A 23,968-nucleotide genomic window follows, 5' to 3' on the forward strand; every position below is an offset into this window, starting at 1 on the left:
ATATATATGGGCAAGCTTGCATCTACTAAGATGATATATAAACACTGAGCTTTTGATTACATCACAGTTACTACAGAATTTGTATTTGTATGAGCAAGAACATGCTTCTCAGTCTATGCAGTGTCCAGGCCAGGGAGTTAAGAGTTTGTAGTTCTGAATACTGCTTTTCATTTCAGTATGCAGGATGTTTCTCTTCTTTAAAAAAATGTGCAGTTATTTAAGAATGTTGCTTCTGCACTCAGGGTAGGTGAAACAAAATGACTTGTGTCCTGGCATTTGTACATTACCTTTAATCTGTGGGTCTCAGTGTTTTACATATGCAGGTGATACTATTGTCCACACTTACATATGTAGGAACTTAAATAAAAATAAAGTTTCTGCCTAAAGTAACAGAGAAAGCTGAGGAATTAATTGGTCTCTGAAATTTAAATCTGCTGTTTTATTGCCTAAACCTCACCGTAGGAACACATGCATGCTTTGGTGGGTCTGCCCGTGGGAATCTTTGATATATGAAAGGGTATGCAAATGTACACAAACACACAGATCTCTTGAAACTCAGTAATGCTCTTCTGTTTCAAAAAGCTGTTTTATTTTTTCCAGTGGAAAAGAAAAGAAAATTCCACTTGGCTTATGATTGACACCTTTGTCCTGAGGCTTAGATGTTCTGGCTTGTGCTATGTGATGACTATAATAGCCAGAGTGAAAGGTTGTTTCTGCTAGGATTTTTCAAGATTTCAGAGTAGATTTATTCTGAAGATTGTTGTTATTAATGTATTTTTTTTTATAATAGTGAGGAGAATAAATGTTTATTCGTTCTAGGCTTGACAGTACTGAAATGGACCACAGTGAAAATGAAGAATTTACGCTGACTTCGCCCTTACCAGGGAAGAAAACTGACAAAAGGGACGACTCTGATCTTGTAAGGGTGAGCTGTTTGGTTGCATTGCAGATGTTTCATTTTAAGTCACTAGGACTTTAAAAAAAAGTACCTCAAGGGGGGGGGGTGCCTACAAGAGGCTGGGGAGGGACTTTTTACAAAGGCCTGTAGTGATAGGATGAAGGGAAGTGAGTGGAAGGTGGGGGGGGGGAGGGTTAGACTAGATATAAGGAAGAGGTTCTTTACCCTGAGGATGGTGAGGCACTGGAACAGGTTGTCCGGCGAAGTTGTGGATGCTCCGTCCCTGGAAGTGTTCAAGGCCAGGCTGAGTGGAGCCTTGAGCAACCTGATCTAGTGGGAGGTGTCCCTGCCATGGCAGGGAGGTTGGAACTAGATGATCTTTGAGGTCCCTTCTGACCTAAATCATTCCATGGTTCTATGATTTGATGTTGGATTTAGAAGCTAAGGAAGTTATCTGAACAGCTGTACAGTTCTGTTACCTTGCATGCAACTCATGCTGCAGTGGAGGCAGAAAAATGCTTGGCTCTGAAAGCCACGTATCACAAGCACAAGTTGCAGCACAACTTTAAAGCTGTCTGATTGTGTGTAGCATAGTCTTCAGCAGGCTTTTAGGGGAGAGTAGCTAACCAATATATACAGATGAATACAATCCGATTTGATGCAAAATAGTCTTAATGATTGACAAGCACGTTGCCTATACTCTTAGAGAAACTATTTTGTGAGAACCGTGAGCCCCGGGGAGTAGCAGAATGGTGTCGTTGCTATGCTCTTTTACAATGTCAGGATCACCCTGGAGGAACCACGTGTCTCTTTAGTGAATGACCACTAATTCTTACTGATGGATTTATGTATTTCTGTAGATCAGTAATGCTAAAGGTTTTTTATGAGGATATAAAAACGATTTGGACTCTCAGATGTAGTGCTTTAATATGTTAATGAAATTATAAACAGGCTAAATATTGTCTTAAGCAGTATTTACACCTGTATCAAAATACAGAAAAATAAACCACCACAGGAAATTATAGTTCAACTAATAAGAATTTCACATACCACTTAGTAAAATTTGGTTTCTTCTGTTTTAATAATAGTTGGCAAGCTGTAAATTTTGTAGTATTTGGGATATGCATGAAAATAGTTGGACTCAGGGACCTTAAAGGTCAATTCCAACCAAATAGATTCTGTGATTCTGTGAAAGTTAAAAGACAAACAAGATCAGATTTGTTACAAGTGGATTTGTGAGCATGCATTAAGGATGTCCTATATCTGATGTCACTGCTGCTTTATTTTCTTGACTGTCTCTGACATTTCTCTATTCTCCCATCATGTCAGGTTGCTTGGAACATAAGCTACTAACTGGTAAAAGTGTCCTGAATTTTGTTGCTTGTCTTGAAGTGTAAATAACCATCTTATGTTGTGATATATTTTGGGAAAAGCAAACCAGCTTGTAACAAAACTGGAAAAATCAGGAATCTTTTGTCAAAAAAATAACACTTCTGATGCTTCCTCTACTGAGATGTCATTTCAGTTGTAAACCCTGGAAAGTCTGAGAGTCTGTTGCATGCAATTCATCTCTAGAAGCATTAGTTTGAATTGTTAACCAACAAAGCTAACTGATAAAGCAAATACAGCTCAGTATTTTGAGTACTTTTTAGGGCATTTGTATTTCACTTCACACATGTAAGAAAGCTGTTAAAGGTCATTGATTCAGAACTCATTTGGGGTGGTTGTTTTTTGGAGTTGTGGAGCAGATTATAGCAAGCATTAGCTGAGAAGCAGAAATTCCATGTGTTACAGATGTCACTGTTCAAGTTATTGGTCCAGATCACATCATAGAGTCATATCTTAGTCCTGAGGTTGTGGGACACTGTTTAATGTGAGAAAGAAACATTACTTTGAAACTTGGCTACAACAACTTACCTGCTAAAAGCAGCACGATGACAGGTACAGACAATCACTGCAAAAGCACATAGAACAGGGAATAACAAGACTGTGGCTGATCTAGATAAACACTTTTGTCACCGAAATTGTGAACTGACAGGAGATGTCATCGTTGTTCAAACATTTTTCTTACTTTCTTCTAGTGTAATTCTCTGTCCTTCAATTTCTGCTTTTTTCCCCTGGTATCCTTTGTAGCTTTTCTTTCTGCTTTTCTTGACAAGGGTTTTAGGATAAATTGGAGATACCTGTTAGTAAGCTGACTTCTATCATGTTTTCACAAGGGAGAGGTGAAGAGAAAAAACATATTCAAGCTAGTTTTAAGTGGCATAAATGTCATTGCATAGATTAAACTGCAATGTGGTTAATAGTAAGAAATGACGATTTGTATGTGTTGAAATACAGTAGTGTTAGTTTGAAATAAGCATTGCTATGAAACTTGAAATACAGTAAATATTTTTACTTTTGGGGCATTTCATGGTCTGAAGGTATGGTCACCATGAAATGTTGGATGCTTAAATTCTGCCTGCCCCCCTCCCTGGGTAGAGGTTGGTTGATTGGAGCGATCATTTTGGCCCTAATAGCTACTTACTGAAATATTTGCACTGTTTATGTTTCTTTACTGTGCACTTTAGAGAACTAGAGCATGGAGAGGTGAAGAAATAGTTTCTGTTCTGACAGCCTTTGATTCAGAAGGGGGTTGTTCTACCTTTCTTGGTTAGCTAGGTGGATGGAATGCCATCCAGAGGGATCTTGACAAGAGTTGGGCCCATGTGAATCTCATGAAGTTCAACAAAGCCAAATGCAAGATCCTGCACCTGGGCTGGGGCAATCCCCAGTATCAGTCCAGGCTGAGGGGTCAAGGGACAGAGAGCAGCCCTGCAGAGCAGGACCTGGGGACACTGGTAGATAAAAAATTGGACATGAGCCAAAAACATGTGCTTGCAGCCCTGAAAGCCTGATGTGCCCTGCAACCTGGGGCACATTGAGAGAAGCGTGGCCAGCAGGTCAAGGGAGGTGAGTCCAGTACCTGAAGGGGCCTACAGGAAAGCTGAGGAGGGACTGTTTACAAGGGTGTGTAGTGATAGGACCAGGGACAATAGGTTTAAAGTAGAGCAGGGAAGATTTAGAGCAGATAATCAGGAAGAAGTTCTTTCCTGTGAGGGTGGTGAAATACTGGAACAGGCTACTTGGCAGAGGTGATGAAGGCTCCATCCCTGGAGGCATTTAAGGTCAGGCTCGATGGGGCTCTGAGCAGCCTGATCTCGTTAAAGATGTCCCTGCTCACTGCAGTGGGGTTGGACTAGATGACCTTTAAAGGACCCTTCCAGCCCAACGCCTTCTAGGATTCTCCTCCTCTACTGTGCTCTCCTGAGACCCCACCTGCAGTGCTGTGTTCAGCTCTGAGCCCTCCAGCATAGTAAGAGAGACATGGACCTGCTCGAGCAAGTCCAGAGGAGGGCCAAGAAAATGAGCAGAGGGATGGAGCACTTCTTCTGTGAGACTTGGGGTTGTATAGCCTGGAGAAGAGTAGGCTCTGGGAAGACCTTAGAGTGGCTTTTCAGTATATGAAGGGGACTTATAAGGAAAGCAGAGAAAGACTTTTTTTACTAAGGTCTGTAGTCGACCAGACAAGGGACAAGAGCTTTGAACTCGAAGAGGTTAGTTTTAGATGGGACATAAGGAAGAAATTCTTTACTGTGAAGGTGGTAGGGCACTGGAACAGGTTGCCCAGAGAACTTATGGATGCCCCATCACTGGAGGCGTTCAGGGCGTGTTGGATGGGGCTTTCAGCAACCTGATCTAGCGGAAGATGTCCCTGCCCATGGCAGAGTGTTTGCAATGAGACGATCGTTAGAGGTCTTTCCAACCCAAACTACTCTATGATTCTTTTAAGGGTTCGGTGTGGGTTTTTGATGTGCTGAGCAAATGCTGAGTCTTTAGTGCAGCTCTGACAGCAGTGGTTTGGCAGCTACCGCTAATTCCTGTTGTTTCCTTCTGTGGTTATAAATCAAGGATGTCTTCTGTATTAGTGCCTGCCCAGTGCCAGCATGGGAGCCAGGCATAAGCACCTGCAGCTCACAACCAAGCTGAATCCAGAATTTGACAGTTCCCATCCTCTCTATCTTTATATTTTCCTATTGCTAAAAATGCAGGTACAGACATTCTAGCCAATGGTGTTTGACACAGCTGAGGATATAAATAAGGAAGACCTCACACACATCAGTATTTTGACTGTTCAGCCTCAAAATAATCCTACACTCTTAATATATATGTATTTGTACTTGTGGGAAGATTTTTGAGATGGATACATAGTCAACTTGTGAAACCTGAAGACTCTGTCTTCTTGGGGGAAATTTCTGTAGCTTTTGTGAACATGAGAGTTTTATGTGGCAGTTCAATTTTTTAATTTAAAAATGTAATCTTACCTTTTCAGTCAGAGATAGAGAAGCCTAGAGGAAGGAAGAAACCAGCTATCACAGATTCGGAGGAGAAACTAAGCATAGATGACCTGAATAAACTGGGTCAAGAGCAGAAACTCAGAGGTAGTCAACGGGGAAGGAAGAGACCTGCAGTTGTTTCAGAATCTGATGAAACACAATGGCAAGAGGAAAAAAGGCTGAAAGAAGATGTAATAGAAAGTGAGGATGAACAGAATAGCCCACCAAAGAAAGGAAGAAGAGGACGCCCTCCCAAAGCAAATAATGGGGGAACACCAAAGGAAGAACCAGTAGCAAAGTCATCAAAAAGGAGCAAAAAAAAACAACCGCCACCAGCTGCAGCAGAAGAGGAGGAGGAAGAGGAAGAAAGGCAAACTGAAAACATTGAACAAAAACCAAAAGGCAGGCAGAACAGGACACAGAAAAGAACACAGCAGAGGTAAGTCAATCTTCTTGTAAGCTGCATCTTTTTTATCCTTGGACATTAGTTATAATTTGATACTTTGCAATTTGGGTCTTCCTCAAAACAGAGCAGAACCATCTGAAACTAGTACAGTTGAATCAGCACAGTCTACGCCACAGAAAAGACGAGGAAGGCCATCAAAAACACCACCATCACAGCAAAAAAAAGTGTAAGTGGTGAATATTTTCTAAATCTTTTAGTGAAAATTGAAAATATGCCTCTGTGCCCCTAATCATTTACCAAAAATATTTCAGAATACTTTAACTGAGAATTAAGAAAATAAATTGCCATTGTGCTTTCTAAAATGTCTTTCCTAGCTGCTTCTCCTAGAGCATCTCAAACCAGAGCACGAGGCTATGAATAAGTTTAATGTGCTCAGGTAGCATATATAGCTTTGCTCTTTTAGGAGAAAACACAGTGAATCTCACGAGGGCTTGGATCGCTGAGAAGTGCTTCCATTAATTTTAGACAGGAAGGATCAAATTGTTACTGTGGTGAAACAGTATTGTGGAGAATTAAGTTTATCCTGCTTCTCCTTAAATTAATGTTCACTTACTTCCTAATTTGTGGCCTTCTTATGATCCACCTGAATTATTTCCGAATTAATAAAATCTGCTCTGATCTAGGAAGGATAGTAGTTCTTGAAAATTCTGAGTCGTATTAAGCTCCAAAATAAAGGTAAGCTCTGTGGCTGGATTCATTTCCTGTGCGTGCTGTCAAACGAGAGGTATCTCTGCCTTTTCTGTACATATATATGCAATATATGTAAAGCAAAGGTGTACGAGTGGACAGGACTTACAGAATCATAGAATGTTTTGGGGTGGAGGGGACCTTTAAAGGTCATCTAGTCCAGCTCCCCTGCAGTGAGCAGGGACACCTTTAACTAGATCAGGTTGCTCAGAGCCTTGCCCAGGCTGACCTTGAATGTCTCCAGCGATGGAGCCTCCACCACGTCTCTGGGCAACCTGTGCCAGTATTTGCCGACTGGTTTCAAACTGCAGCTCATGGAACAGATTTGAAAGATACTTTCCAGAACCTGGTGATAAAATTCCCTAAGGTACTACTTACACACATCCTCAGTCTGACATTTTGCATTACCCTGTTTTTTCTAGTTTCTGGACTCAATTAGTGTCACGTTGATATTCCTCTGGCGGTTTGATGTACTAATTTTCCTGTTCCCAGTGATCTTCCATATGGGAAATCTTTACCTCGACAAGTTTGTTTGTACCCTCAATTCAAATCCTAGTTTCACACTGGATTGCGTGTTGTGGCATTTTGCGTATGCAATATCCTGATCTTTCCAGGGTGTTCTTTCCTTGCATTGAGTCAGACCTCTTCTAGTCCTTTCCTCTGTAACCAAAACCATGGGTCCAAACACTGCCTTGGTCACCACCGAAGTCACTGCTACACATGCGGTGACACAAGAGCTGGAAACTCTTACTGTTGTGCAGAGATGATGTGCCAACGAATTAGTGTTGGGTGATGTGCTTTGTGGTTTTGTCAAATGTGCCCTTTAGTGGACATTTAAATAGCTTCTAATTCGCTTCTAGGTGAAATCAGTGAACTTGGTGTGTTTCTTTATCCCATTTTAAACAAAGTAAACCGTGTCAGTACATGTGATCAGTAACAGGCGTAGCTCTTGTTCATGTGTCCTTACGTTGTTCCTGGCATGAGGAGCCCAAGTTATTTCAGGGTTCAGAGTTGTTGGGTCTGTTCTGGATTTAATAAAAAAAAAATACTGTATTTTTTATTTTTTTTTTGTACTTAGACCACCCAAATTTTGACCTTTTTCCAAATCTGCAAGAAAAAGGTGAGACCACAGTAATTCCTCAGTCTTCCAAGAGCGCTATGGTCAGACCTTTTGCCCTTTTCCCTATACATATCTACAGCAGTTTTAAACAAAGGAAACCGATAGACTGAGCAGCACTGTGCACTACAAGATAGAATATATTTAATCCAAATGCTTAAAGCTTTCTGGGCTCCTTGGGGATTGATGTTGCAAAATAATTTGGAATTCTACCTGTAGGACGATAGTGTATAACCTGATAGCTAATTGGGTTACCAACCAGTGCATGTCAGCAGGCTTTTTATTGTAATATAGGAAAAGAAACCTATCTTGTGAATAATTCTTCTGCTTCTCTTTCGCTTATATTGCTTCTACCAGTCTTAGAAAGCTTGAGTTGGGCTCACTTGTGTTGTTTCTTAAAGGACGTTATGTTGTCTGGTTGGTGCCCAAACTCCCACTATACTGCAATGACTACATGCAATTCAGAGATTTTTATTTTGTACAGATTTTAGTGTACTTTTCAGCACTGTAAATTCCCACCACGTGTATGATTTGCTGTCAGAGGATAGTTGTTCCTTCCAGTGGGGATTGAATCGTGTTTGTTGTCTGCCTGGAACAACATTTCTGGTTCAATTTAATCCAAAAGTCACGTAGTTTGGGTGCATCAAGACAGCCTGCAGTAAACGGGATGATTCAGTGATTTGATTCTGAACTGTGCTCGTGACCCAAACTGAAATGGTAATGTGATTGATTTATTTATTTATTTTTAAGGACATGGAGGAGACTAGTTCTCATTTTAAGCAAAAGTGTGCTTTTTGCTTGCGACTCCCATGACTAACACAGACAATTTAAGATATTGTTGACTGATTGTTCTTGATTATCTCAATTAAGGTCTTGTTATCCTGATTATCTCTAGCATGACCTAGCTTGGAAGATTTGCATTTAGCTTTGCTACAGCATTAATTTTCTAAGTAGCAATCAATAAATAAATAGCAATGTGATTTCTTTTTAGGTCTGTAAAAACAAAGAAGCAGTTACTAAAATCTTGTTGTGTATAAACTCCTGTGGAAGTAGAATACATCTATTCATGGAATTGAATAGAAGTGAAAAAAACCAAACATGTATTCAATCTCTGGCTGTTTGACTTTTCCTGTTCACTGGTTACTATTACATCAACCTTCTCTGGCCTCTATTCTGGCACTGAAGAGAAAAATCTGTCTTGTCTATAAGAGGCAAAAATTGTTCAACTTTGTACTCCTAGCCCTCTCTTCTCGATGAACTGGTTTTTCAAATGCAGTTGTCCAGCCTCCTAGTTCCGCTTCTGTTCTGTGTATGGATGAACTAGGTAGATACGTAAGACAGGAGTGTTATATACCATGAAATTTTAAAGCTGCTCTTCTTGTGGAGTGTTTGCTCTCATATGGTTTGTATAGGTGCAGACCCATACACCGTGAAACTGATGTTTATTTTTCTTCTGATTGTAGCCGTGCAGGACGTTCCAAACAAGCAGCCAGTAAAGAGAATGAATCTAGTGAAGAGATGGATGTATTTCAGAGTAGTTCACCTGTCAGTGACGACATTCCCCAGGAAGAAGTAACGGAAGAAGAGGAAGTTTCCACAATCAATGTAAGAGAAATGCCTGAGACTTGCTTTGTGAGTCTTTGTGGTGTCCTCTGTTCAGAGAAGGAATCTTAGAACTTAACCTTCCATATTTAAAATGGATTACATGGTTGTCAACTGCCACTGTGGTGTAGTGGTGCTGCACTGTAGTTTCCAGAGAAGCTGCATTTCTTTTTGTCAAGCATCTTGAATTTTCTATTCTGTATAGCCTTTATCTGAGTTGTGTAGTACCTCATGGAATTATTTTCCAGGTAATTCATGCACATTCTTCTCAGCTTGGTTATAATAGTGAATAATATTTTTATATACAAAGTGGGTACATGATAGTCCTGAAAGCATGGAATCTTGAAGCAGAATTATAAACCGATTTCTTCCTCTTACTAGCATATGCAACTATGTTCAAGAAGTTAATTTTAATACTTATTTTGAATAAATGCATTAGTAATGTTAGTAGCAATACTAAAAATTGTAGAATCATAGAATTACTTGGGTTAGATGACTTCTTATTCTAGACACTCTGCCATGGGCTGGGACACCTTTCACTAGACCAAGTTTCTCAAAGCCCCATCCAACTTGGCTGTGAACACTTTCAGAGAAGGAGCATCTACAGCTTTCTGGGGGCAACATGTTTCAGTGTCTCACCACCCTCACATTCAAGAATTTCTTCCTAATATCTAAGTCTACCCTCTGTCTGCAACTGTTACTCCTTGTCCTATCACTACATGCCCTTGTGAACAGTCCCTCCCCAGGTTTCCTGTAGGCCCTCTTAAGGTACTGGCAGGCTGCTTTAAGGTCTCCAGGCTGAACAGCCTCAACTCTTTCAGCCTGTCCTCACAGGGGAGGTACCCCAGCCTCTGATCATCTTTGTGGCCCTCCTCTGGACTCACTCGAGCAGGTCCATGTCATTCTTTTGTTGGGGCCCGAGAGCTGGACACAGCACTGCAGGTGGGGTCTCAGGAGAGCAGAGGGGCAGAATCACCTCTCCTGATCTGCTGGCCATGCTGCTTTTGATGCAGCCAGAATACAGTTGGCTTTCACGGGTGTGAGTACACATTGCTGGCCCATGTTGAGCTTCTCATCAACCAACACCCCCAAGCCCTTCTCTACAGGGCTGCTCTCAATCCACTTGTCACCCAGCCTGTATCAGTACTTGAGATTGCCCCAACCCAGTTACAGGGCCTTGCACCTGGCTTTGTTGATCTTCATGAGGTTGGCCTGGGCCCACCTCTCAAGCCTGTCAAGAGTCCCTCTGGATGGCATCCCTTCACTCCAGTGTGTCAACTGCACCACACGGCTTGGTGTCGTCGGCAGACTTGCTGAGGGTGCGCTCAATGCCGCTGTCCTTGTTAAACAGCACCGGTCCTAGTACCAGCCCTTGAGGAACATCACTCATCGGTGGTTGTCACTTGAATATCACGTTGCTGACCACAACATTCTGAGAGCGTCCATCCAGCCAATTCCTTATCCACTGAATAGTCCATTTGTCAAAGCCAAGTCTCTCCAGTTTAGAGACAAGGATCTCACGTGGGACAGTTTCACATGCCTTGCATAAGTCCAGCTAAATGACGTCAGTTGCTCTTCCCTTATACACCAACATTGTAGCCCAGTCATAGAAGACCACTAAATTTGTCAGGCACAGTTTGCCTTTAGTGAAGCCCTATTGGCTGTCACCCATCACTGCCTTTTTTTCAATGTGCCCTAGTATAGTTTCCAGGAATATCTGCTCCAAGTTCTTGCCAGGCACAGAGGTGAGACTGACTGGCCTGTAGTTCTCTGGATCTTACTTTTTTTTCCAGTTTCCCCTTTTCCAGTTGGCGGGAACTTCACTGGGCTGCCATGACTTCTCAGTTATGACACATAGCAGCTTAGCCACATCATCTGCCAGACCCCTCAGTACTCACGGACATATCTCGTCAGGTCCTATGGACTTAAGCACCTTCAGGATCATTAGATGTTTCTGAACTCAATCTTCTCCTACAGTGGGTGGTTCTTCATTTTCCCAGTCCCTGCCTTTGCCTTCTGCCACTTTGTCAGTGTGACTGGAGTGCTTGCCAGTGAAGACCGAGGCACAGAAATTGTTGATTGCCTCAGCCTTCTCTATATTCCAGGTAACCAGGTATTCTATTTCCTTTCGGAGAGGGCCCCCATTTTTCCTAGTCTTCCCTTTATCACTGCTGTACCTATACAAGCTTTTCTTGTTGCCCTTGATGTCACTGGCCAGATTTAATTCTGTCAGAGCTTTGGCTTTCCTAACCTGATCCCTGGCTGCTCAGACAGTTTCTCTGTGTTCCTCCCAGGCTATGTGTCCTAGCTTCCACCCTTGTACGCCTCCTTTTTGTGTTTGAGCGTGTCCAGGAGCTCCTTGCTCATCCATGGAGGCCTCCTGGCATTTTTGCTTGATTTCCATTTTGTCGGGATGCAGTGCTCCTGAGGTGATCCTGGAAGAGGTGATCCTTGGAAGAGGTGATCCTTGACTATTAACCAGCTTTCCTGAGCTCCTCTGCCCTCCAGGGCTTTATCCACTGGTGCTCTACCAAGCTGCTGTCTGAAGAGGCCAAAGTGTGTTTTCCTGAAGTCCAGGCCAGTGAGCTGCTTGCATGCTCTTCGTGCTGCCCAAAGGAACTCCACCTTTTCATGATCACTGCAGCCAAGGCTGCCCTTGAGCTTCACATTTCCCACCAGCCCCCTCCTTGTTGTTTCCACCAGCCCCCTCCTTGTTGTTGGGAACTAGGTCCAGCATAGCACCTCTCCTCGTTGGCTCCTCGTGTCACTTGGAGAAGGAGGTTATCATCCAAATGTTCCAGGAACCTCCTGGATGGCTCTGTGCTTGGCTGTGTTGTCCATCCGACAGATATATCAGCGTTGGTGAAGTTCCCCGTGAGGACCAGGGCTTTTGAACATGAGGCTGCTTCTGCCTGTCTATAGAGAGCCTTGTCTGCTCAGTCTCCCTGATCGGGTGGTCCGTAGCCAACCCCTGCTACAACCACCTGTCCCTGCACTCATCATAAGCTCTCGGTTGGCTCCTCATCTGTCCCTTGGTGAAGCTCCTTGCCCCCTCCTTATCTCCCTTGCCTGTTCTTCCTGCAGAGCCTGGATCCTTCTGTTCCAGTGCTCTGGTCACAGGGACCATCCCAGCAGTGCCAGTAAGCCTGTAGCCCTGCCGGCGTGCGCATCTTTCACTCCTCTTGTTGGTTCGCACTGCTCTGTGTGTTTTCGTAGAGGGGACTGTAACTCCGAATGCCTTCACGCTTGTGAATACATCTGATGGTTGGAGCATCCGAGGGTATGAAAACTCTGAAAAAAAGAACAAGTTTATTTCTGATTACTTGAAGGACACAGGCTCAGTAACATCAAAGAAAGTTATGCCCTGGTCGTAGACTAGACTTATGCACGTGATAAAATGAGTAACAAATGACACTATATACAGCTACTCAAGTGTCGCTGTGAGACTAAGCATTTTTTTCCATTATAGAATATATTTATTCTTATATATTTCACTTTTTTTTTTTCTGTAAAAACATCTGAAATGCTTTCTCTCCAAACAGGTCCGCCGCAGAACTTCCAAAAGGGAAAGGCGATGAGTGAGCAAGTAGTTATCAGCCTTCCAGGTGAAAGCTTTGAAGAATGCTTTTTACATAAAGCTTGAGACTGAATGAAGCTGTTAGTGCACAAACGGGGTTGCTGAAAAAAAAAAAACCGACAAAACCTATTTTACTTTTACTGCCCCTGCATTTGCAGTCCCTAGGTCACAAGCTTTAGCCACACACATGTTGATATCATTAACTGTGGATTTTTGTGAAGTGTAATGTGCGCTGGCTTTGTAGACATATGAACTAAAGAAGAAAACTGTAAATAGGTTTTTTTAATGTTTCTGACTTCTAAAGTGCTTGTATAGCTTTTATCTGCGGCTTTAAACTGACAGTACCCCACTGTTTATTGAATCTATTGATTTAAAAAAAGAACAGAGTTCGTTGAAAATTATCTCAAGCAATATCTGTCAGTGTTGGTATTTGTACTCTTGTTGACATTTAACTGTGAAAAAAAATCAGTTGAACAAATAGTGCCACTTTCTTTTGCCACTATTTGTTGAGAAGAAGAAGAAAAGTGGTCTTTGTTTCCTTCATGAATCTAACCTAGTGTTTACCTTGAGGCACCTACCTATCACCAGAGGTGCTAAAGTCCTTTCTTTTACAGTTGAACAATGTTGGATAGAATAATACAAGAGATGCAAATTGTGAAAGAAGTTGTTTGACTCGTTTTACACCTCAGTATTGATGCCAGACTTTTCTGGACTTCTAGTGGCATTGAAAACTCAAAAAGGATTTAAAATATTTTAATTTTAAAAAGTGTGTTATTAAATAATGTACTGAATACCCTACCCATTTTATCTTCCCCTATCAGTTTTTATTAATCTACTGTATCAATAAAATTCTGTAACTGAGTTTTTAATAGTCTAGTATGTTAATGTGTATAGATCCTTCCTTCTGAACATGATGTTCACAAAGAGCAAATTATTACTACATTATAATATGAAATCTGATATATAAACATTAGTGAAAATACAGTTCTTCTTACAATGTAAAGTTAATCACAAAGAAAAATTTTATTGATGCAGTGTGTCTTTATAAAGCTGTTCTTGAGAGCCAAGTGTTTTGTACTTTATAGTGAAGTTGCATGTTTATGAAAAATGTGCTGAAAATGGGATGTAATGTTTTTTTGGAAACTCGTATCTAGCAGTAGTATATGGTAGGTTGCCTCATGAGAGAACCTTTTATTGAGAGTTTATTGTACCTTTTTGTTTTGTTTTTGGTTTTTTGAGCCAAATTTTTTTTTGTATGAAGAGCTAAGTTTTTGTTGAATAGCCAGCTGTTGATTACTGCAGTCAAGGTATTCCAGATTTGAATGAAGCTCCATTTTTACTTTGTGCTACCATAGAGAGGTCACGTTTTTGTTTTCATTTGTTTTGGGGGTTTGGGGTTTTTTTGTTTTTTTAATAATCTGCAAAAGAAATAGAAACAAAATACTTAAAGCAGTATCCTGTATGCAGTTTTACAGTTTACAAACTGTCTTCGAACCAAAATGTATGGGTTACTACACAATGCTTAGCCAAGCACATGTTACAATTCCAGGTGCCGTTCTCCCTCTGGTTCCCTGACCACTGACAACATGTGAGAAAATCAATTTCTAACTTAAGAAAATTTTACATCATTTAATAATGGAGCGTTTTCATATAATCCATCAATAAATTAGTGATAGTTGCAAGGTAGCCTGTAAAGGTTAGAGGAAAGGATAATACTAAAACATGGATTTACTGATTTTCAAATTATAAGTTCACTAGTAAAGAAACATTTAGAATCTTTTCATTACGCATTTCTTTCTGCATATTTTCCCAATGGAAAGAGGTGTTGTAAACAATTAGATTATTCTGCCTGAGCTTAACTACCTGCCCCCCCACCGCCAGTATTCAGCTTTTCAGCATTTATACCTATCGATACGGGGGAAATGCTGCCCAAGAAGGCAATTACGGTTGATTTGAATTGATTTTGAAATAGTTGGCACAACGGAACTGGCTTACTTATGCTTCAGCAGTGCAAATGCAAGTTGTTGGAGTTGGATTTGTTTTTTTTAAATGGTATAAAATGATTGAAAGCTAGCTTTATATTTTCCTCTTTGACAGAATTGCACTGAAACCATTTATGGAAGATGTACCTTTAAGTCCATTTTATACAAAAAATAGGAAAAATTGATGCTGAAACTGCTGCAGACTCTTGAGGCTTTATGTGCATAAACACAGTTAGGTTACACTTCATTGAATATTGATGCACATTACAGATCATAATGTTTAATGTAAATTTAAACTATAGTTTTGCAATTTAAATGTTGATTTCTTGGGTTATAATGTGTAATTCATTATTTCTTGAGAAATAGGCACAGCAAATATTTCATTCTTATATTCAAACCTCCTCTAAGTTCATTCTCATCTCAAAGAAAATGAATATTTTATGTACTAACATTTTGAGATCTGCATACAGTAGCTACAGTAGAGTATAATTATGTATCAAAGATAAATTGCTAACATTCAGTTAGCATGCTCTTCTGCAATGATAATGTTAACTTTATAAAAATGTACTGTATTACATTAAAAGATCAAATTGAACGCACTGTAACAAGTTCCGGCATGAAGTTTTTGTGAGATTACCGAAGGATCTTGCTGTACTTTGCAGCAGATTAAACTTATTCATGTTACATGTTCTTTTCTTGCTGCAGTGCAACAGGAAACTTTCAGTGATCTGCAGTTCATATGCAAAATGGAAACAGCAGCTGTACTGTTGGTACTAGTGTTTTAAGAATAATTCGCTCTGATTCCTGAAGCATAGGATTTTTTTTTTTTTTTTTACTTGCCACCAACTGAGATGATTAATATTTAGGGCTAGCTAATCCACTAATAGGAAGGAAACATGAAACTGCTGGAAGTTCTAGTGTGAGTACACCTCTTCCACCTAGGATAACCTAGAATCCTGTTTTAATTCTACTTGACTCTGCCGGTTGACTTTATTTTCTAGTAAAATTGAACTCTTTTTCAAATATTTTGGCATCTACTGTCTTGACATTTCAATCTCTGTGAGCAAAAACTTCAGAATTTACAAAAAAACATTCATATTAAAGATATTTCCACTGAAAATGAATATGCTCAGTTTGTAACTTGCAAAAAAACATAGGCTTGGAGATTAAATATTTTACTCTTGCATAACATTTGCCGTCTGATGTTCTGAAAAACACCATCACCAAACTTCACATAGAGGTGAGCGTGCAGCTTTCTTGCCTTCGCCTCCACCCCCGCCAAATGTAGGTTTTGAGAGATTACCAAAGTCTGCTTTTGTGAGCGTACATGATGGGGTTTGGATCCTGCAAGTTTACATCCCTGTGGTTCTGTGGGGTTAGTTCTGAGATGTGTTCGTCCTGTGTAAGTACAAGTACAAAAACAAGCACACTGTTATGTTTGAATATTTTAACACTCGTGCATACAGGGCATGTCATGAAAAGAGCATACATGCATCTGAAAACTGTATACCCCAGGTGTATAAAATTCTGAGTTTGGATGGAAACATTTTCAAAACTTGTCTGTGTTTAAATATATTGTAGAGATTGATACATCTCTGCCTCATCAAGGTAGGTGCGGTACCTATTTTACAAAGAGTTGTGTTGTGGGTTGGTTTTTGTTTTTTTTTTTTTTAAGAAACCGTGTTTGCCCAAGGCAGAAGATCTACAAACTCCGATGAGTTGTAAGTGGGGCCGTCCCACTGGTCTGGTGACTCTGGGACAACTAAAATGATAAAATTCAGCTGACCAGGACCCTCTGTCCAGCCATCCATCAGGAGTAGAAGAACCTGAATGAATTCTTGTTTCCAGTTAGGCTCACCCATTGCCGTTCCGGTTTTTGCATCTTTGTTAGATGTTGCCTTTACAGAAGATATTTACTAATTTAGGTGCAATTTCCTAACGCTGACGGGAGTGACTTGTTTTCCAGAGACACAACCAGACTTCCCGCTGTGTCGGTAGGTTTGTCCAACACACTCGGGACACCTGCTTCACTACTAAGAGTACAGCTTCTGGTACTTTGTTGCTGTTGGAAGAGGAAGAAGCTGAATGTTGACAACTGGGATAGAAATACGGGGAAAAAAAAAAAACAAACCCAAACCATCACCCAATTTGTTTTAAAGCAAGTTCTTAAAATTCTGCTGTCTCAATGTCACCAAGTGCCATTATTTTTGTATAGGCATAATAAACGTAGTGTTGTAGAGTGTGCACATGCAGTAGCGAAAAGGATTCACACTTACTTTTTTCCAGTGCCTCACTACAGTCATGATGGGCTTTTTACTAGCACTTTGATTCTATAACGAAGATGCGTATTGTATATTCTTTCGAGATAGCAGCATCGTATCGTATCTACGTTCTTAGAAAGTCTCTCAACTACAGATTTCTACCCCTGCCAATCAGTATTTCAGTAATCAAGCTGTAATTATGTTATTATGTTTTAACATATAGTTTCTTTGGAGGATGGATTACGTCTTATGAGATGTTTGATTTGGCTAGACGTGTTTCTGATGCGTGTGTCCTACCTCACATGTTTAGATACAAAGGAAGACAGTAGTTTGAAAATCAGAGCAGTATTATTGCATATGCTGGCTGCTTACTTGGAAGTAATTTTCTGATTATTAAAAAAAAAAAGCAGTTCACAGATTTATTACATGGTTCTGAACAGATCCAGAGAGCTGAAGGTTTTAGATGTTAGGTTCTGCCAGTATCGTTGCATTTTATTAATTTTCTACAGATAGAAGGCAATTGTAATTATAACATTCAGTATAAGAGAACACGTGAGCTTAGTAATGATTTTAGTAGTAACTTTGTTTATAACATTCCTTTGTATTATAATACCATGAACCAATCTTGCCCTAAAAAGCTTTTTCTTTAATATCTTGAGAAGACTTGCTGCTAATGTAAACCAGCTTTTTTCTAAAGTCACAGTACCTTGAAGTAGTCTGGTTTGGAACTGCTGGCTTTTTGGTAGATATATTTTAAGCTTAAAGGTTTGTGTATTCCTTGTAGTATGTTTCTATTCAGCAAAATTAAATTCTTGTAAACTAAAGATTTTTTTTGAAGAACATAAGAGTTTTTAATCAATATTTAATAAAACAATAAGGTGTTCATTTTCAGCAGCAAGGTTTTGGGGTTTTTTTTGTAGCTACATCTGTAGATGCAGTAACATGTTACATGAACCTGATGTACATCACCAATTCTTTGGAGCCTTTGACCTGCAAAGTACTGAAAGGCAGCAGAAACCGCTTTTGTGTTTTCCCTAAAAGGCGTTTACTGTTGTCCTTGCATTTTAAAGGATAAACGCTGGAGGAGGGAGAGAAAAATTACAGTTTTATTTACTTTCTGTTTATCTTCTGCTATATTCCATATTGTTTAGGCGATGCACAAACAGTGCTGTGTTGAGGTGTGTTAGATGAAAATTGAGATATTAGAAATGAGTTATTAATTTGAAAGGTGCTGGAGAGTTGAAGAAAGGACGGAGAAACAACAGGTAGATGAGATGGGAAAGCGGTTGCTCAATACGAGATGACGAGTGATAGAAGTCTTCTGTTCCAGATGAAAGCCTGTATGAGGGAAGCAAAGTTAGTGATCATGTTGATAACATTAATAGTATTTATTTAAGAGAGGAGAACTGAGGATATGTTGCTTTCTTTGATACAGAGTTTCTTTGATTTAGATTTAGGCAAATGTCATTATTAAGGAATCCTAGTAAAGGATTCCAACCCCCATCAGTAAGATACAGGTTAAGAGAGCATCCATTTAAATGCGACACTAAAAACGAGGGAGAAGAGGCCAAGATAAAAGCATCTGGAAAAAAAGAGCTCTCAAAGCTGCCTAATAGCAACAGTTTTCACAGGTGCTCACTGCAGATAGCAATGGGTAACCATCAATAATGCCATCTACAGTGCCTCTCTTTCAGTATGACCTCTTTTCTTAGCAGCTTTTTGTGAAACCCTGATGACCCAGTCTTGCCTACTAATTCTGACACACCTCCTTAACAACCTGGGGTAGTTCCCCCCGCTTCCCTCACATATGTATGTCCTCTTCTGTGGACAGTGTGTGTCTTCTGTCCAGTCATTGCTGCTTTTCATTCCCTTCAGTGGGTCCCAACCAGCTAGGTTTCCAAATTTTTCTCATTTGCAACACCAGTTCTTCTCTGAGAGGGTGGCTGGTCACTGGAACAGGTTCTCAGGGAAGTGGTCACAGCACCAAGCCTGCCAGAGCTCAGGGTGCATCTGGACAATGCTTTTAGTCATACAGTTTAGTTTTAGGTAGTTCTGTGAGGAGCTGGGAGTTGGACTCCATGATCCTTATGGGTCCAATCCTAGTTAAGATTTTCCATGATTCTGAATGCAGCCATCATGCTGCTTGTTTCACAGCCATCAAGCTGTGAAACAAAAGCAGGCATCAGAATAGCGCCTGACTGCCGCGCGCATCAGAAAAGATGTGTACAAGCTCTGTAGTCGAACTAGAGAACTAGTAGTTGAACGGCTGCTACGTTTTGGTATCTCGATTTCACAGTATCTAGTGAATGTAACTCTTTCCAAGGTTACAATACTTCTGCAAAGTTGTGAAGCTCTCTTCCAATATCTGGCCTGTATTTTGCAAAGAAATGTCAAGTACTCCCCTGAAGCATAAGTAGCCAACTCTGTGCTCCCAAATATGAAACAGAGTGTAAACCAAAAGGAAGAATTAAGTTGGAGGTATTTGGGTAGAAGTTGAGTTCACTTCTTGCTGTTTGCATTAGGGAAGAAGCAAGTCTTTAGTAGGAACATGAGAGAAAATAAAAGATTGTTGCAGTAGGGTAGATCATGTTTTGCCAAAACATTTTCTTGTATTACTGGAAGGAACAGGAAAAATGGTTAATATACGGATCACTTCAGCAGCTCTTAATGGTTATGCATTTGAGTTCTATCCTGACAAGTGTGTTACAATGGGTTATGGGATATTACGCTAATTCTGCATGGGATACTATTTTAAGCTCTTCTTCCTAAGGTGCTCTGCTACTTCTTTACTTTTTTTATAACTCTGGTATAGAATACTAGATCAGCATCCGTTGCCTAATCTCTGTTTTTGTATTTGTCCAAAATAAGAAAGTGAGAGGTGGCTATAACACTGAACTAGTGTCACTTAGTGCTGTCGTATTTAGTTTAGATAAAATACTTGATATATCAGGAGAACACTTTAAATCCATACTTAATTCATTAATTTATTCAAAACTCTACCATCTTAGTTTCTGTATTACTATTTGATGTTGAATTTGGAACATGGTTTTCTTTCATATTGTTTTCTGTTTATGCAAATTTGGTTAAAAGAACCAGTTATGATCTGCCTAAAAAAAGAAAGTATTAATAGCGTGGAGTAAGTAGTGTGTTGCACCTACACACCACAGCCTTCACCACAGAAAAATCTTAAATGTTGTTTAGCCTCAAATACTTGTTTTCAGGGTAAACCAGTTTCTCTTGGAGCCTGTAGACTTGTAAACCAGCTTTCAATAGTCAGGACCTTCCTTCTGTTTGATGCATGTACACTTACAACATTCATATGTTGTTTATATATACAAATACTTGGCTTAAAGCAGTGAAATGAAGGTGGAGCTTTGAAAGATTGTCTATTTAGTAAACACAGAACTGCAAACCTTTTGTCTCTGACTACATATATACACATTTACCAAAATAACTTGCTTTTTAAGGTTGGAGAATGTTTTTGCTGTCTTCAGGGGCATGTACTACCCTGTTCACCCTCTGTGCTGTGTAAGTTTGTATGGACAGTGTAGCTCATGCCAGGCTTGTTTCTTTAAATTCTGTGACTAAATAGCTTTTCATGTGCCGTTTCTCTACTGTGTCATCTCCTGTCTTGCTAGCAACTCATTCACTCTTCAGTGAATGAAGTGACTTGATGACCTTTACTGAGAAAGGTCTTCTGTATATTGTGTGACCCTACAGGGACTTTTGTTTGACTGGGGAATGGGGTTTGGGTGAAGTTCAGTCCTTTTACCTCCATACTAAGAGAGAAAGGAACACGTTTCAAAAATTACTCAAGAAAAGAACCACTTTTTCAGGTCCCTTTGCATATGTAGGTGACCCTGGTCTGTATGTCACTGGTGACTTTGCTTCCGTACCTGAGGAAACAGTATCATTCTTACAGTTCCTTGACAAGAGAAAGTAGTCCCTAGTGCTAAACCATCCCTGCTTAGGACACACTGCTTTTATTTAAACTCAAAACCGATGAGGATTTAAAAGTAGTTGTTAAGTAGCTGGGTCATCCCATTTTATTATGAAGGGACTAAAAAAACCCCAAAATATTGCTCAGTTTAGATTCCGGGGATGAATGACTGAGACAATTGGGGGGCTTCCAAGGTGGATCCCCTACTTGAATGTCTGGATTCCATATTCTTGGTAATAAAATGTGATGTTCCTGACAGCCGTTACCTCTACTAGACAGGGAGATTTTCACCTTCACATCCATTTTGTTGGTTTCCAGCCACATTTCTCTATTCCTCAGTTGTGTCCATTTCAAAACCAGTGTTGGTTTCATCCAGGAAGTTGCTTCAAGTTTTTTCTCATGAGCCTTTTGCTTTTACATCCAATTTTTTTTGTTTTTTACACTGAATAGATTCAGACCTTTGAACATCTTTTAAACTTTATTTCCTCTACAGGCATTCTTTCTGGGTGTTCTATTTCTAACCCAGTGAATGTACAACAGGATAGTAGTCTGTGTCTAGGCCTTCTATGGAATACTTCCAGGAGGTCAGTGGTCAGAGTTGGGTTCTACCAAGACTCAGATGAGCCTAAGATCAGTTTCTGATTCTGGTTATTCCATGAGCGTCTGTGTGCAGCCTCATCCACACTTTCACAAATCTAATACCAGGTTTTATGACAAAAATTTAACCTCTGGAGCTGATGGGGGTCATCTCTCACACTGGTACTTCACAGCATAGTGGGGTTTTCTTGAGAATTTTCTCCTGTACTTGATAGTATCCAACTGCTACTAAGCTACTCACTACGCTAGAAATGGTATAACATTTATATGGAGTGCGTGCCAACAAGGTACTGTGTGCATAGTGGGTGATCTCTGAGAGACTTGATTTTTCCTGTCCTTTGGTATCTACTATGGATACATTCCAGGAGCTGAGGTACTGAAATGAGAGGAGAATCTAGAACACTGACAGCTTTATGTACGGCAAGGGAAAACTCTCCTGTCTCACATGGCAGAAATACAACCATGTAAGATGCATGGATATTAAAGTAACAGGTGTGTGCATTTGCTTCCTTTCGGCTGATTCTGTTGTTAGTCTTCTGAAACGCCTGATACTTTAATTTCCTACAGAGTAGGAACTGGAATGCAACAGTTTCATCATGCGGTACACTCATGAGAGGGCAGGTCGTAGGTACATGCTGAAAACCCCACGTAACTTGGTCTTGGGTTCTGTGCACACCTGTGAAAATGTTCACTGGTAAGAACTCCAGTGCCTGTTAGATTGTGCCTTGTATTTTCCCACTTTACACGTTTGCATTTTTAACGTGCTGGAGCAGACTGTAGTGAAATGGTCCTAAAAACGAGGTTGCAAGACTTAAGCATGGTATATTGTTTTCGTTATTTGAACCGTGATTCGTTCTTCCTACGGCATAGACTGCTGTGGAAGTGGTCTTAGCTGCTGCGAAGGGGGAGAGATACCAAACTAGGGAGAAAGTTCAAGTCCTCATGGGAAAATAGAGTGTGCTGGTGCTTTACAGTAGCAGGCAGCATCTGAGTTTAATGAAAGATTGGCAGTAGCTGTGGCAAATGTAAAAGTGATGTGCTAAAACCAAAATCAGCATGTACACTCTATTTTGGGGTTTTTGTATCCTCTGCATCTTCTCAGTTTCTTTTGATGTTTCTGCCATGGGTTCCCACCTGCTCTACACTGTTCCTTCTTGTTAGTCGTGTCTAAGAGCACACATACAAATTAGAAAAATTGAGTTTATCTCAAGAAAAAGCTTGTCTAAAAGCTCTTAAAGTTCTGCCTGTTTTGTCAACAGCAGACACACTCTGCTCTTTGCTGTACGTTCACTGGCCCAGGAGGCTTCGATGAGCAGCAGTGATTAAAACCAGCCCCTGAGAAGGAAGATTCATCTCCTGCTGCTAATAGAACATGTACCTGTCTGCACAGATTTGCTGTGGCTGAGAGCCAAACCTATGCAAGAGGAAAACTGATAACAAACGAAAACCGGTGGAATGGACTAAGGGAATAAATACACTTCTCAAACCCTGAGAGTACTCTGGGAAAAAGGGGGTCCTAAAGAAATGCATTAAAAAAATGCAAAATTGCAGATTCTTGTAGATGCCCTTTAAATAATGCATTGAATTTGAGACAGTGGTGGTGTTCAGGTGACTTAGAGAAAATGTCTCTATGAATAAAAAACTAAAAGTATTTCATCCCTCTGCAAAGAGGAGTAACTCCACTGAACACTGCCTGAACAGTTACATGACAACCAAGTCAGGCAACACTTTCTCTCCTGAAAGGAAGCAGTATAAATGCATGTTGCTGAGAGGAGACTGGTAACAGGTTTAGATTCCAGCAATGTGCTGTCATTTAAACAACCCCTTCGGCTTAGCAAGCTTGGGTCAGAGGGAGCACTTTGGCCAACTGGGATGAAAGGTTGGATGATTTACTGCGGAGGTGGAGCAAGAGGTCAGGGAGAGAAATGGGCGGTTGCAGAGTTACAGAATGGGCATGGATCGAGATTGGCATGCCAGTCACAGGTTGAAATGTGCTGTAGTGGCTGGAGCTGGGAGATGAAGACGTGATTCTTGGGATGGGAAAAAGCTGCAAGCTAAACTCCCTCCTGGGAGTTTACCACCTGGTCCAAGTGGTAATCCATAGAGCATTTCAATCCAGACCATACTTGAATTAGATAAGGAACGGGTATTCTGGCAGCTTATACTAACAGCATGAATATTTTTCTCTTGCAGCTGTGAATAGCCTAGTTCCGGGCTTAGGAGGTATCAGTCACCCAGAAGGGTAGAAAGAATGGTTGGATGGTTGGACTCGGAGAGCTGCTCTGCCTCAAGGCTGGTACTATCTGGGTGCCGCAGGGATCTGTCCTGGGATGGTGACGTGGTTCAAGCTGGCTCCCCCCTACCGGGAGCGAGGAGGAGAGCCCAGAAGAAGCAGTAGGCAGAGCCTTGTGGGATTGATAAAAACAGTTTGTTTTAATGATGAAACATAAATGATAATAATAACA

General features: G+C 40.6%; 1 protein-coding gene across 2 annotated transcripts; it reads left to right on the forward strand.

The window, feature by feature from the left end:
* Positions 1 to 823: 823 nt before the first annotated feature.
* On the forward strand, positions 824 to 13,581 carry LOC104278230 (sister chromatid cohesion protein PDS5 homolog B-like). Of its 2 annotated transcripts, XM_009875139.1 has the most exons (5): positions 830 to 925; positions 5,271 to 5,713; positions 5,805 to 5,906; positions 9,008 to 9,149; positions 12,689 to 13,581. In XM_009875139.1, exons 1-5 carry the CDS (start codon positions 836 to 838, stop codon positions 12,722 to 12,724), a joined length of 813 nt encoding a protein of 270 aa, XP_009873441.1. In that variant the 5' UTR covers positions 830 to 835; the 3' UTR covers positions 12,725 to 13,581. The 2 variants fall into 2 exon arrangements, with proteins under 2 accessions (XP_009873442.1, XP_009873441.1); XM_009875140.1 differs by lacking the exon at positions 5,805 to 5,906 and having other exon boundaries at positions 824 to 919.
* The last annotated feature ends 10,387 nt before the right edge of the window (positions 13,582 to 23,968 follow it).

Source organism: Apaloderma vittatum, unplaced genomic scaffold, assembly GCF_000703405.1.
Source record: "Apaloderma vittatum isolate BGI_N311 unplaced genomic scaffold, ASM70340v1 scaffold13728, whole genome shotgun sequence".
NCBI classification, from domain to species: Eukaryota; Metazoa; Chordata; class Aves; order Trogoniformes; family Trogonidae; genus Apaloderma; species Apaloderma vittatum.

Excerpts from the sequence above, each read along its gene's own strand:
- LOC104278230 (XM_009875139.1), top strand. The coding sequence starts at position 836 with ATGGACCACAGTGAAAATGAAGAATTTACGCTGACTTCGCCCTTACCA. Across the intron at positions 5,907-9,007 it reads CCATCACAGCAAAAAAAAGT|CCGTGCAGGACGTTCCAAAC; the intron begins GTAAGTGGTGAA and ends TTCTGATTGTAG. Across the intron at positions 9,150-12,688 it reads AGGAAGTTTCCACAATCAAT|GTCCGCCGCAGAACTTCCAA; the intron begins GTAAGAGAAATG and ends CTCTCCAAACAG.